We start from the raw sequence: 14,730 nt of genomic DNA, 5'->3' as shown, positions 1-14,730 counted from the left end.
TAATTTCCCAATGCACCAATCAGGGAGATAACCTGTTTGTATCTTTCTAGGGTTGTCGACGGAAGATGCGATGAGTGCCTATATTTCTAAAGCAAAGGAGCTGATAGAAAAATATGGAATTTAGAATACAGCATATGAGGAATTTTTGCTTTTGAAGCCTTCCTAATGCTATCATGACCTAACATTTAGAGGGAAAGGCACACTGTTAACTTGATGTATCATGTAGATTTTTGTTATTAGCATGAATTGTAATACTTAGGAATATACTGAAACTACATAGATAGTTCAATTATACTTACTTAAACCAGGTGTCTTTAAAAGTTCTTTTTAAGAAAATGTGGCACATATACACCATGGAATACTATGCAGCCATAAAAAAGGATGAGTTCCTGTCCTTTGCAGGGACATGGATGAAACTGGAAACCATCATTCTCAGCAAACTATCACAATATTAGAAAACCAAGCATGTTCTCACTCATAAGTGGGAGTTGAACAGTGAGAACACATGGACAGAGGGAGGGGAACATCACACACCAGGGCCTGTCGGGGCATGGGAGGCTAGGGGAGGGATAACATTAGGAGAAATACCTAATGTAGGTGACCGGTTGATGGGTACAGCACACCACCAGGGCACGTGTATACCTCTGTAACAAAACTGCACATTCTGCACATGTAACCCAGAACTTAAGGTACTTAAAAAAAAAAAAAAAGTTCTTTTAGAAAAGTATTTTGTGTTTTATTTTTATAGAGTTAGAGAGGACAGCTGCAGTTTTTGTTCGTTTGCTTGTTTTTCCTTGAGGAGTCTCGTTCTCTCACCCAGGCCGGAGTACAGTGGTGCGATCTCGGCTCACTGCAACCTCTGCCTCCTGGGTTCAAGCGATTCTCTTGCCTCAGCCTCCCGAGTAGCTGGGATTACAGGTGCTTGCCACCCTGGCTGGCTAATTTTTGTATTTTTAGTACAGATGGGGTTTTGCCATGTTGGCCAGGCTGGTCTCGAACTCCTGACCTCAGGTGATCTGCCCACCTTGGCGTCCCACAATGCTGGGGTTACAGGTATGAGCCACCACACCTGGTCACAAGTGCAGTTCTGTTACATGGATATATTGTGTAGTGGGGAAATCTGGGCTTTTAGTGTAACCATCACCCAAATTTCGCATCCCTCACCCCCTCCCACCTTTCCAAGCCTCCAGTGTCTATTATTCCACACTCCAGGACCCTTTGTTCACACTGCTTAACTCCCACTTATAAGTGAAAACATGGTTTTTTTTTTGTTTGTTTCTGAGGGTTTTTTAAAAATCTTTATTTTCTTGTTTTTGTTTTGTTTTGTTTTCTGAATTTTTTCACTTAAGATAATAGCCTCCAGTTCCACTCATGTTGCTGCAAAAGCTGTAATTTCATTTTCTTTTATGGCTGAGTAATATCCCCTGGTATACATATACCACGTTTTCTTTATCCTGTCATCCACTGATGGATACTTAGGTTGATCCCATATCTTTGCTATTGTGAATTGTGCTGCAATAGACATACAAGGCAGGTATCTTTTGGATAGAATGACTTCTTTTCCTTTAAGAAGATGCCCAGTAGTGGGATTGCGGGGTAGAATGGTAGTTCTATTTTTAGTTCCATCAGAAATTTCTGTGCTGTTTTTCATAGAGGTTGTACAAATTTACATTCCCACCAACACTGTATAAGCATTCCCTTTTCTCCACATCTGTTGTTGTTTGACTTTTTAGAAAGCCTCGCCCTGGTAATATGTGTACAGATTTGAACAGCTGTTTGTTCTTTTGGCACATCTTTTACAATAAGTTAATGTTACTGGTGAAATAATAATAGGTTATTAAGAATCAATTGCAAGGCTGAGTGTGGTGGCTCACGCCTGTAATCTCAGCACTTTGGAGGCCGAGGTGGGTGAATCACTGAGGTCAGAAGTTCGAGACCAGCCTGACCAACACTGCAAAACCTCATGTCTACTAAAAATACAAAAATTATTATCCGTCTCAAAAACAAAAAAAAGAAAGAAAGAAAGAAAGAAAGAATCAATGGTAAGACTGTTCCTTCCTTACACCATGTGGCTTTGAGGTCACAGTGATACAGAGACTGTGAACCAGAGAACATACTTGGTTCAGGTCCTCATTCATCTGTGAACGTGCTAGGTGACCTGGGGCAAGTTACTTAACCTTATTAAGCCTTATCTGTAGAGGAGGGAAAATAATATCACTCTCAAAGGGCTGTTCTAAGAATTGAAAGAGAGGCCGGGTGCGGTGGTTCACACCTGTAATCCCAGCACTTTGGGAGGCCGAGGTGGGCAGATCACGAGGTCAGGAGACCAAGACCCTCCTGGCTAATACGGTGAAACCCCGTCTCTACTGAAAATACACAAAATTAGCGGAGCATGGTGGCAGCAGGTGCCTGTAGTTCCAGCTTCTAGGGAGGCTGAGGCAGGAGAATGCCATGAACCTGGGAGGTGGAGCTTGCAGTGAGCCAAGATCCCGCCACTGCACTCCAGTCTGGGGGACACAGTGAGACACCATCTCAAAAAAAAAAAAAAAAAAAAAGAAATTTACAAGTCTGTCCATAGCAGTTAAAAGACATTTAAAAAGCCACCATAGAAATATCTCCTGTTTTTCTTTGAATTTTTACATTTAAGACAAATGAAAAAACAAACTAAAATATTTAGTGATAAACTGTACCACTACTGTACCCCATCTGTTCAGTTCTACCAAAGAGTCTGGAATATAATATTAGCCCCCTACTCAGTCTTTCTGGAAGGTACACAGGCTCTTTGAAAGAAGATAGTCTTCTTGTTAACAATTCAGAAAATTGTTTGAGATTCCTTAAGATAAATATCCCGGCCGGGCGCGGTGGCTCAAGCCTGTAATCCCAGCACTTTGGGAGGCCAAGACGGGCGGATCACGAGGTCAGAAGATCCAGACCATCCTGGCTAACACGGTGAAACCCTGTCTCTACTAAAAAATACGAAAAGCTAGCCAGGCGTGGTGGCGGGCGCCTGTAGTCCCAGCTACTCAGGAGGCTGAGGCAGGAGAATGGCGTAAACCTGGGAGGCGGAGCTTGCAGTGAGCTGAGATCCGGCCACTGCACTGCAGCCTGGGCGACAGAGCGAGACTCCGTCTCAAATAATAAAAAATAAAATAAAAAAAGAGAGAAATATCCCCTAAAATAGCACACCTCTATTCCCCGCATAAAAATTTATATTTGGAATTGTATGACCAGAGGAATAGATCAATTCATGTTACTGCCACCACAACAGAACTGTCTAGGTCTGCTAGATGAATTTCCAGGGAATTATGCTGAGCAGAAAGAGCCAGTCCCCAATGTTACATGTATAATTCTATTTATGTAACGTTCTGTTTCTTTTCTTTTCTTTTTTTTTTTCGAGACAGGGTGTCATTGTTTTACCCAGGCTGCAGTGCAGTGGCACGATCTCTGCTCACTGCAACCTCTGCCTCCCAGGGTCAAGCAAACCTCCCATCTCAGCCTCCCGAGTAGCTGGGACTACAGATGCATGCAACCATGCCCGGCTAATTTTTGTATTTTTCACAGAGACAGGGTTTCACCATGTTGCCCAGGCTGGTCTGGAACTCCTGATCTGAGGTGATCTACCCACCTCGGCCTCCCAAAGTGCTGAGACTATAGGCACGAGCCACCGCGTCCAGCCAGGATTCTTGAAAGGGAAAATTTATAGACACAAAGGATGGAATAGTGGTCGCCAGGGAGGAGGGACGTCGGTGTGGCTTTAAAAGGGCAGCAGGAGGGATGATCCTGCAGTGATGGAATGTTCTGTGTCCTGATTGTAGCAACACCAATATCCTGCTTGTGATATTACACTATAGTTTCCTATAACAGTTGCCATTAAAGGAAATTGGGTTAAAGACTACACAAATCTCTCTGTATTATTTCATATAAATAAAAGGGAATCTACAGTTATCTCAAAAAGTTTAGTTTTAAAAATCAAGGTTGATTTCTCATCGGGAAAATTTTGGCAATCAAGATAATTCTCATCTTTCTAAATTTCGTGTGATGATAGACGTCTTCCACAATGATATCAAGACCTAATTTCTTCAAAGAGAAGACACCAGCAATGACAGACTTGGTGTCTTACAGTTGAGGGCTTGAGAACTCCTAAAAGTTATTCCCATATGAGCTTTACCTCCACCAAGTAGAGATGCAGGGGAAAAAGCTCACCCCAAAGCCTGGCATTGGTTCCATCACGAAACTTCAATTTGCAGACTATATCAACTAAACATTTTTCAAATTAATAATCACAAATCCTAATTACTTTTTTTTTTTTTTGAGACAGAGTCTCATTCTGTCGCCAAGGTTGGAGTGTAGTGGCACGATCTTGGCTCACTGCAAGCTCCGCCTCCCAGGTTCAAGTGATTCTCTTGCCTCAGCTTCCCTAGTAGCTGGGATTACAGGAGCCCCCCAGCACGCCCAGCTAATTTTTTTGTATTTTTAGTAGAGATGGGGTTTCGCCATGTTGGCCAGGCTGGTCTTGAACTCCTGACCTCAGGTGATCCACCCGTCTCGACCTCCCAAAGTGCTGGGATTAGAGGCATGAGCCACCACGCCCGACCTCCCAATTACTTTTGTACCAATCTTTCAGTAAGGGAACCCTGAAAATAGTATCAAATTAAAGGATAAAGTACAACACATACTACAACATAATTTGCTTAAGACTATTTGTAGCCTAAATTTATTACATGAATTCTAACTCAAAGTGCCTTCCCCAAATAGTTAATTTTATATTTTTTGTACTTTTTTAAAAAAGAGTGATAAATTTCAGAAAATACCACCTGTATGCATTTTCTTTAATCTTATTTACTGATCTTATTTACTAAGACCTTATGTACTTTTATTTTTTGAGATAGGGTCTCACTCTGTCACTCAGGCTGGAATGCAATGACATGATCCTAGCTCACTGCAGCCTTGGCCTCCTGGGCTCAAGCAATCTTTCAGTCTCAGCCTTCCAAGTAGCCGGGACCACAGGTGCACACCACCATGCCTGGCTGATTTTTAAAATCTTTTGTAGAGACAGGGGTCTCCCACACTCCTGACCGGAAATGATCCTCCTACTCAGCCTCCCAAAGTGCTGGGATTCCAGGTGTTGAGCCACTGTGCCTGGCTCCTATTTCTGCTTTTCTTTTTCTCTTCATTCCTGTTTACTTCCAGCTGTTGTGCTTTCTCCCTAAGTCAAGTTCAAGTTATTGCTGAGTGAGGCTGAGGCAGCCTCTTAGGTGCGACATTTGTGCTTGGCCACTCCCTTTGTCATGGGCCAGACTCTAGATTGGTTGTCCACTGGGGGGACTGGACCCAGGTCCCAGCCAGTCATGCCAGGGTGGCAGAGACCCCCCCAAGCAAGTGATGTGGAAGAAACTCCTTAGAGGGCTGGGGTATAAGCATTCTGAGGACATGCTTGTACAGGTGACAATAATTATTTAGGGCTATCTTCTTTTAAGAAAGCAGTAGATTACATTTTCTTACTATACGGGCTATTCTACATTTGAAAAAATGAGACCAAGCTTTGAGCCATGGTGTGTTGTTGAAACAATCATTTACTTCAAGCGTTTCCCCTGTTAATCATCTTCACCATTAAACTAACTGAAGGAAAAAATTGATAATTTACCAATCATGAATTTTGTTGACAAACTTCCCATAAAGGAGAATCAGGTGAGATTTTAATATGAAGAGAAAAGACTCTGCCAGGATTCTTTTTTTTGTTTTGTTTTTTTTGAGCCGGAGTCTCGCTCTATCACCCAGGCTGGAGTGCAGTGGTGCGATCTTGGCTCACTGCAACCTCCGCCTCCCCGGTTCAAGGGATTCTCCTGCCTCAGCTTCCTGAGTAGCTGGGATTACAGGAGCTGGCCACTATACCTGGCTATTCTTTTGTATTTTTAGTAGGGACGGGGTTTCAGCATGTTGGTCAGGCTAGCCTCGAACTCCTGACCTCATGATCTGCCTGCCTCGGCCTCCCAAACTGCTGGGATTATAGGCATGAGCCATCACACCCGGCCTGCCAGAAGTATTCTTTACTGACTTGACCTTTGTTCCAAGATACATAAATATATTTATGTAATGAATCTTCCTGACAGTAGAAAATGTGTAATTTCCAATCTGAATAAAACTGAGCTACAGCTGAATAACTGAAAAGAGTATCATATTACTTTGATTATTTTAAAAGTGAAAGGAAAAATATCTAAAAATTGGCAAGCAATGATACTTCTAGACACTTGATTACGTAGTTCTTGATTAATCTCTCATTGGCAGGATCCAGAAGATAAAAGTGATCCCCTGGAAGCTGGTGAATGTTAGTATTTCCACTGGTTACATCTTTCCAGGCTGAAAATAAACAAGATTATATTCAATAACAACCCCAACAGCAACTAAAGATTCACTTCAAGACATTATTTCTTTAAGAGCTGACACCCTGGAGTACAGTTACTTTCAAAGCCTTATGTTCCAGGTGACAAAGCAGGAGCATTGCCATCTTGGCCAAGCCCCTCCTTCTAAAGTTTACCTTAATCAAAAACCACCTAAATCCAAAGGGCATCAGTCTAATGGCTGAGGTCACCATAACCATAAACCATAGATAACATCTCCAACCAGAAACATTCGAAACTCCTCCCCAACCAGAGATATGTTAGCCCCAAGATAACCCCCCTCTGGCCAGGAAGATGAAGGCCTTGAGATAACCCTGCTTCTGGCTGCCAGAAAGATATCTGCCCCAAGATAACCTCCCCTCCTCCCAGAGACATTCCAACCCCACCATAAAACTTCTCCCTCACACAGAACATTCCAAGCTTGTAATAAGCCCATCACCCTAAAACCAGTATATACTTTTCATCTGTAAGAGAAAGTGCTCCTGACTGAAATCGGCCAGGAGCCCCTCTCAGGTTTTATCTAAAGAAAACCTGTCTTTGACTGTTAAGCTGTGTTTCATGTGTCTTTCCTCTTTCTTTAACTTTTATACTAGGTGTCCTGCATTTTTTATTTCTTTGAGACCTATCAGTATACAGCAGTTCTCTTATTTTACATAAGACCAACATCTCTCCTTTTATACTAAATACAACTTCAACTAATTTTTTGCTCATTGCAGTAACTGCTAGTTGACATTGGTCAAAAACCATCAAACATAAATATATACACCTACTATGTAACCAAAAAATTAAAAATAAAAAAAATTTAAAAGCTGGCCTGGCAGAGGTTGCAATGAGCTAAGATTGCGCCATTGCACTCCAGCCTGGGTGACAGGTTAAAGTCATCAAATATATATTTCAATACAATACCCGAGACTAAAAATAATTTCACCTTCCACGTCCTTTGCTATGTCTTCAGATCCAACAAAACATGTTAAGTCACAAGAAAGAACAGCCTTAGATGGTATGTTAGAGCTGTAAACATAAAAGAGCCAGTTAGTAATTGTTCAAAATCAACATCCCAGAATCTTTTCCTGTTCCTAATGTCAATGAAACTTAGGGTGGGTTCACTTCTTTTCTTTGGCTACTTCTAGCAGTGTAAAACATTTTTCACCAATGGCATTTCTACCTGTCAGAGCCTGCCTGAGACTCAGTGTGGAGGCTAATTTCCAATATCTAACTTCTAGGATGTGACAAGTGGCAGCAGGATGGCACTGGGGGGCACACAGTTCAACTCAAGGTAAGGCTGGTGGAGCCAGTCCTTTAAACTGTCATCAGAAACAAAGACCTCTTTGGTAACTGTCAGCTCTCATTGACCCAGCAGAGGGTTGCTCTGCACAGAACCTCACAACAGCAGCAAACATGTTTATTGAGTCAGAGGCTCAGTGCTGCGCTAGACACTAGGGGCACGTGGAGAAACAAACACAGTCCCTTCCCTCCTGCAGCTGAGAGACTGGCTGGGAGACAGACATTACGGAAACAATCATTCAACTAGAGAGAGAGGGAAGGTGCTACAAAGTCCAAGAGAAGGAGAAGTCTTGGCAGGAGGGTGGAGGTGGGGATAGGATCAAGGCAGATCTCCTGGGGAAAGGGAGAGGATCTGAAAGCTGAATGAATAGAAAAGAACCAGTCAAAGGGCAAAGAGCCAGCAGAGAGAGAGGGAAGAGAAAGATGACAAATTAATGGCTAGGTCAGGTGTGATGGCTCATGCCGTAATCCTAGCACTTTGGGAGGCCAAGGCGGGAGGATCGCTTAAGACCAGGAGTTTGAGACCAGCCTGGGCAACATAGCAAGACCCCATTTCTACTACATGAAAAAATTAGCCAGGTGTGGCCATGTACTTGTAGTTCCCAGCTACTTGGGAGGCTGAGGTGAGAGGATCACTTGAGCCCAGAGGTCAAGGCTGCAGTGACCTGTGATTGCACCATTGCACTCCAGCCTGAGCAACAGAGTAAGACCCTGTCTAAAAAAAAAAAAAAAAAAAAAAAAAAAGGCCAGGCGAGGCATGGTGGTTCACGCCTATAATCCCAGCACTTTGGGAGGCCGAGATGGGTGGATTATCTGAGGTCAAGAGTTCAAGACCAGCCTGACCAACATGGGGAAACCCTGTCTCTACTAAAAATACAAAACTATCTAGACATGATGGTGCATCCCTGAAATTCCAGCTACTCGGGAGGCAGAGGCAGGAGAATCCCTTGAACCTGGAAGGCAGAGGTTGCGGTGAGCCGAGATCGTGCCACTGCACTGCAGCCTGGGCAACAAGAGTGAACCTCCATCTCAAAAAACAAAACAAAACAACAACAACAACAAAGGCTATTTTTCAGAGAACAAAGTGGAGTATTGGGACAAATTAAGGTGTAAGAGGTATGCAGGTATAAGTCTAGGCCACATAAAGGAATTTGGTTGTCCTAAGAGTGAAAGGAAGTCACCAAAAAGATCAAACAAGGTACACCATGATCAAACTGGACTTTTATCCTCTGGATAGAGTGTGGGTAATGGATCAGAGCGGGACCAAGTGTATGTGATAGGTCCACGGGAGTGGGTCTTGCAATCATCCCGGCAAGGATTAGCTCATGCCCAGAATGTAAAAAAGCAGCAGCACCCCACACCCACACCCCATCCTAAAAATGAGAAAAAAAAACAAACAACAGAAAAACTACAGCATCATGACTTGTGAACTCAACAGAGAGCTGTGTTTGCGAGGCAAGCTAGAAATCAAATTCCAAGGAGGACAGACTCCCACTACAGAGAGATGGGGCCAGTAGACAAGGTCAGGTGGCACAATGTCCAGGCAGAAGAGGTATCTGCTATACATGCGGTAAGACTCAAATCAGCCGAAATTTTAAAGTGTTGGAGACCCAGTGAGAATGGTGTGTTAGATGGTGTTCACACTGACTCACAGCCTCTTTTGTCTTTTTTTTTTTTTTAAATGGAGTCTCGCTCTATTGCCCAGGCTTAAGTGCAATGGTGTGATCTCAGTTCATTGCAACCTCTGTCTCCTGGATTCAAGCGATTCTCCTGCCTCAACCTCTTGAGTAGCTGGGATTACAGGTGTCTGCCACCATACCCAGCTAATTTTGTATTTTTAGTAGAGACATGGTTTCACCATGTTGACCAGGCTGGTCGCGAACTCCTGATCTCAAGTGATCCACGCGCCTCGGCCTCTGAAAGTGCTGGGATTCCAGGTATGAGCCACCGTGCCCAACCATGCAGCCTCTTTTTCATGGGCCTTCACTAGGAGTTGACGAGAAAAATTAGGAGTGAGGCAAGAGGCTAGAGAGACACCTCCACAGTGCAGTTAATTTTCTGTGGCAATTGGACTGGCACTAGACTGCCACCTGACCAGGTCTGCTCTCATTGTAAGCAGAAGCCTTAAGCTGCTGGAGGAGGAGCATGAAACTCTCTCACCCCCATGGTGCAGGCAAAGCCCTGTGGCTGTGGCGGGGGAGGATAAAAACATAAGCCCTGACCCCTGAGGAAGGGATGGGAAACAATTCTACACCAAAACCAAGCAGAGTTCTGCTGCTTGTAGGACGGGGCAGGAATCTTCCACCAAGGCAACCACAAATACAAGGCAAAAATGTGTTTGCAAGAGAGAAGGAGCAGGCATGCTGAGAAAGCCCCACTCACAGAGACCAGGCACCGGGGTGGAGGGCACCTAGAACTCATGCTTCAGACTATCTAGGATGTCCAGGAACTCCCTGTGTTACCCACAGGCTAACATACATTGAGTAACAAGCAACAGCTATCTACACTGGGGAGGGCAACAGGAGGAAGAGAGGCTGTTCTGTGAGTCACAGGGAACATTGAACGCCAAAGGTAGGGCAGGACCGGTGAGAAAAATTCTGCAACAACTGCATCCCACACTAGACACATAGTAATTATACCAGAGGATTTGAGAGCTGGTGGTGCACTGCAGGTGATCACAGCAACAACAAAACCCTACCCAGCTCAAGCCCAGTCTAGACTAACTCAACTCCCCACCCTAACAGCCTGTCAAAAAGGAGAGGCGTGCTCAAATTTAGGTGTAAAACATTACCTTCGGTCTCTACTGTTTTTGTGCATGATAACCGGGTTTTGATTTTATAAAATTATCACTGGGCATGGTGGCTCATGCCTGTAATCCCAGCACTTTGGGAGGCCAAGGTGGGTGGATCACCTGAGGTCAGGATTTCGAGACCAGCCTGGCGAACACAATGAAACCCTGTATCTACTAAGAATACAAAAAATTAGCTGGGCGTGGTGGCATGTGCCTGTAATCCCAGCTACTCCGGAGGCTGAGGCAGGAGAATTGCTTGAACCCAGGAGGTGGAGGTTGCAGTGAACTGAGATTCTGCCATAGCACTAGAGCCTGGGCAATAAGAGCAAAACTCCATCTCAAAGAATAATAATTATTATTATTATCAGACACACAAGAAACCAAGAAATAACCCATTGTTAAGAGGCAAAGTAGTCAAAAGAATCAGACGCAGATAAGACCCAGATGTTGGAACTCTCATACAGGGACTTTAAAATACGTATGATTAATTTGTCAACAGATTTAGTGGAAAAGGTGGGTAACATTCATGAACACATGGGGAATTTCATTAGAAAGGTGAAAACCAGAAGAGGGTCAAATGGAATTTGTAGAAATAACAGAAATGAAGAAGTCCTTTGACAGGCTCATCGGTAGACTTGATACAGCTGAAGAAAGTCAGTGACCTTGAAGACAGGCAGAGGAAATTCTTCACACTGAAACACAAAGAAACTTTTTTAAAAAGGAGACAAAACAGAACTTGCAAGAGATTTGGGACAATATCAATTATGAAACACCCTAGTATATGTGGCATCAGGATCCCAGAGAAGGAACGGTAACAATTGTCCCAAGCAAGAGAGGAGGACAGCTTATATGAGTTGAAGTAGTCACAGCTTCTGGCACTTCTCGGCTGACAATTTCCATTTCGGCCACTAGCTCTGAGCTTTGGTGGTAATGATGGGGAAAGAGAACTGGAAACACTCTGTAGGCCTGATTTCATTTATATTGGAAAAAGCTGGGACATAACGAGGACGGATTGAAAAGGAGAAGGAGCAAAAGGGCAAGATTTGGAAGAGTTTTTGAAATTTGGAGAGAGGAAGTTAAAAGTTGTGAGTAACTGCTGCAATTTGACTCAGTGGAGAAAGGGTGAGAATGTCAACATTTTCTACATTCTATGAGTGCAATGACCCCGTGAATGATGTATGTTAATGTTTTATTTGTGGTGTTTGGGAGCTTTCTTTGGAGTGAAAAAACTCATTGGTTGTGAGTTTTTTTGGTTGTGTTTTGTTTTTTCAAAATAGCTCGTGGTTTGTTGTGTGCCAGACCCTCCCCTCTACCAAGCAGTTAATTCTCACACACCACCTTGAATAGTTGCTATTCTTATCCCTTCTTTGACAGATGAGAAACAAACTGTTAAAGAAACTTGCTCAGATTCTCATAGTAAGACACAGTGTTTCAGTCTGCTAAGCCGACTTTAAAGCTGGCATGTTTCACTATTGTGCAAGGCTTAATTATTAAAAGCCAGCTTGCCGGGCGCGGTGGCTCACACCAGTAATCCCAGCACTTTGGGAGGCCAAGGCGGGTGGATCACGAGGTCAGGAGATCAAGACCATCCTGGCCAACATGGAGAAACCCCATCTCTACTAAAAATACAAAAGTTAGCTGGGTATGGTGGTCTGTGCCTGTAGTCTCAGCTACTCGGGAGGCTGAGGCAGGAGAATTGCTTGAACGGGGGAGGCAGAGGTTGTGCCACTGCACTCCAGTTTGGGCGACAAAGCAAGACTCTGACTCAAAAAAAAAAAAAAAAAAAAAAAGCCAGCTTTTGCATCTGTGATTGCATTCAATGTCCATAGTGATTTGGATTACTTCTCAGTTTTTTTTCAATTTTGTTTTAAATTCGCAAATAACAATTGTATAAATTGGTGAGGTACAATGTGATATTCTGATATAAGTATACATTATGGAATGATTAAGTCAAGCAAATTAACATATCCATCACCTCATATACTTAAACTTTTTAAAATGATGTGCACATGTAAAATCTACTTTCTTAGCAATTTTGAAATATACATGTGTAGTCACCATGCTGTGCAGTAGATCTCAAACACGTATTCCTGGCCGAGCGCAGTGGCTCACGCCTATAATCCCAACACTTTGGGAGGCTGAGGTGGGTGGAGCACCTCAGGTCAGGAGTTTGAGACCAGCCTGGCCAAGATGGTGAAAACCTGCCTCTACTAAAAATGCAAAATTAGCTCTGTGTAGTGGCAGGTGCCTGTAATTCCATCTACTCAGGAGGCGGGAGAATCGCTTGAACCTGGGAGACGGAGGTTGCAGTGAGCCAAGATCACACCACTGCACTCCAGCCTGGGTGACAGAGTGAAATTCCATGTCAAAACAAACAAATAAAATAAGAATAAAAAAGATTATTGGGGAAGGATATACAGAGTATCAGAACTTCAGTTCTATCAGAAGAATCAAGTGTCTATACAGATATCCCATGAGACAAGGGAATGAAGAGATATTCACAGAACTTAATGAGTTCTGGAACAAAATTTACAAAAAAGCAAAACCAGAATATTTCTCCCCACTGGTTTGCCTCCACACTTAAAATTACGAACAATCTATTTCTGCTGACCCTTCTAAGAAGATGAAAATGCTTTTGCATTAATTTACTCAAAAAATATTTACTATGTTATTATGTGATAAAATACGCATGTCTAATCATATACTTTTTAAAGAAAAATACAAGCTAGACATTTTTTTTTTTTTTTGATGGAGTCTCGCTCTGCCCAGGCTGGAGGGCAGTGGTATGATGTTGGCTCACTGCAACCTCCGCCTCTTGGCTTCAAGTGATTCTCCTGCCTAAGCCTCCCACGTAGCTAGGATTACAGGTGTGCACCACCATGTCCGGCTAAGTTTTGTATTTTTGGTAGAGATGGGGTTTTGCCATGTTGACCAGCCTTGTCTTGAACTCCTGGCCTTAATTGATCCACCAGTCTTGGTGTCCCAAAGTGCTGGAATTACAGGCATGGGTCACTGTGCCTGGCCATGCTGGACATCTTTCATAGATACAATTTCTGTGCCTAGACTCCATTCTAAACCAGTATACATACCATAGGTGGCCCCAAAGGAAATGAAACCAAACTCTTAGAATTTTGTCTTCCCACATAAGTAACCTCAGAGTACTGCCAATCTATGTTTTTCTACAAGTAACTGTACCAAAAAAAGAAAGAAAAAAGCTTGTCTCTGTTACTTACGTGCAACTACTAACAAGGCTCAGATCTGCCCTTATCATGGGACTATATTGTTGCACAAGTTCCTTGTCTTCAACAAAATCCTTGGGGGTGCCTCCAAATTCCGTAAGGTAATGACTAATTTGTTCTTCTGACAATTCATCTTCTTTGGGAATGCGAGGCCAGGCCTTTGACTTGAAACATGAACAACAACACAGGCCTGATATTTCATATAACACACTTGGCTCATAAACTGAAAACTGTTGATCTAAGGGAAAAGTCATTAAACCAAGGCTGGAAAGGAGACTGCTTTATCTATAGGCTTCAGGAAAGAACTATGTCGTTTTGAAAGCAGGGAGAAGAAGGCTCATCAGTAATAACTGCAGCATCATAATGCCACCAAAATGGCTTTGTAGATTTAGAATCCTGGGACAGGCAGGATCTTTCTCCAGATGAAGTGGGGAAGACCAAAGAGGTAGGAGGAAGAGCAGCAGGAGCAACAGCACCGGGTTTAAAAAGCCATGGTAGTTCTAAGAACTTGACATCACTGTCCTCTTTTAAAATTTCAAGGAGTCTTTCCTGGTTCTGATGCAGTCACTTTGCTCAAAGTTGGTTACGTTCCCAGCTGACCCAGAATGAAGGAAAAAGCACTATGGTCAGCATTAGCTCAGAGACGCCAGGAATAGTACCAGTAGGGAACAGTTGAAATGCATTTCCGGGAAACAGAGAGAGAATGATATTGAAAGAGATTCAAGGGATTTTTCAACAGCAAGTATTAGGTTGGTGTAAAATCAATTGTGGTTTTTGCCATTGAAAGTAATGGCAGGACGGGCGTGGTGGCTCACACCTGTAATCCCAGCACTTTGGGAGGCTGAGGCAGGGGGATCACCTGATGTCAAGAGTTCAAGACCAGCCTGGCCAACATGGTGAAAGCCCGTCTCTACTAAAAATACAAAATTAGCCAGCCGTGGTGGCGCACACCTGTAGTCCCAGCTACTCAGGAGGCTGAGACAGGAGAATTGCTTGAACCCGAGAGGCAGAGGTTGCA

At 43.3% G+C, this 14,730-nt stretch overlaps 3 protein-coding genes across 6 annotated transcripts in view; 2 read left to right on the top strand and 1 right to left on the bottom strand.

Annotated features, from left to right (window-relative positions):
- LOC126962402 (acyl-CoA-binding domain-containing protein 7) overlaps window positions 1–3,895 on the top strand; it is a 79,484-nt gene extending 75,589 nt beyond the window's left edge. The window contains exon 5 of the transcript XR_007728680.1: window positions 1,054–3,895. The gene's annotated coding sequence lies outside the window, so the exon portion shown is untranslated. The remainder of the gene's footprint in view (window positions 1–1,053) is intronic.
- Window positions 1–3,895, top strand: part of LOC126962401 (acyl-CoA-binding domain-containing protein 7-like) — a 68,511-nt gene extending 64,616 nt beyond the window's left edge. The window contains exon 5 of the mRNA XM_050803314.1: window positions 51–3,895. Coding sequence (XP_050659271.1) covers window positions 51–124 — 74 coding nt within the window. The 3' untranslated portion in view covers window positions 125–3,895. The remainder of the gene's footprint in view (window positions 1–50) is intronic.
- Window positions 1–14,730, bottom strand: part of OLAH (oleoyl-ACP hydrolase) — a 79,096-nt gene that overhangs the window by 53,287 nt on the left and 11,079 nt on the right. For 2 of the 4 annotated variants that reach the window (XM_050803308.1, XM_050803310.1), the window contains exons 6-7: window positions 13,707–13,876; window positions 10,842–11,165 (exon numbers count right to left, since the gene is read on the bottom strand). In XM_050803308.1, coding sequence (XP_050659265.1) covers window positions 11,021–11,165; window positions 13,707–13,876 — 315 coding nt within the window. In that variant the 3' untranslated portion in view covers window positions 10,842–11,020. Of the gene's footprint in view, window positions 1–5,036; window positions 6,358–7,326; window positions 7,410–10,841; window positions 11,166–13,706; window positions 13,877–14,730 lie in introns of those variants that run through there. The other 2 variants (XM_050803311.1, XM_050803309.1) reach the window with 2 other exon arrangements.

The sequence above is a fragment of the Macaca thibetana genome, chromosome 9 (genome assembly GCF_024542745.1).
Source record: "Macaca thibetana thibetana isolate TM-01 chromosome 9, ASM2454274v1, whole genome shotgun sequence".
Lineage (NCBI taxonomy): Eukaryota > Metazoa > Chordata > Mammalia > Primates > Cercopithecidae > Macaca > Macaca thibetana.
This window is presented reverse-complemented; position numbering and strand designations above follow the sequence as displayed.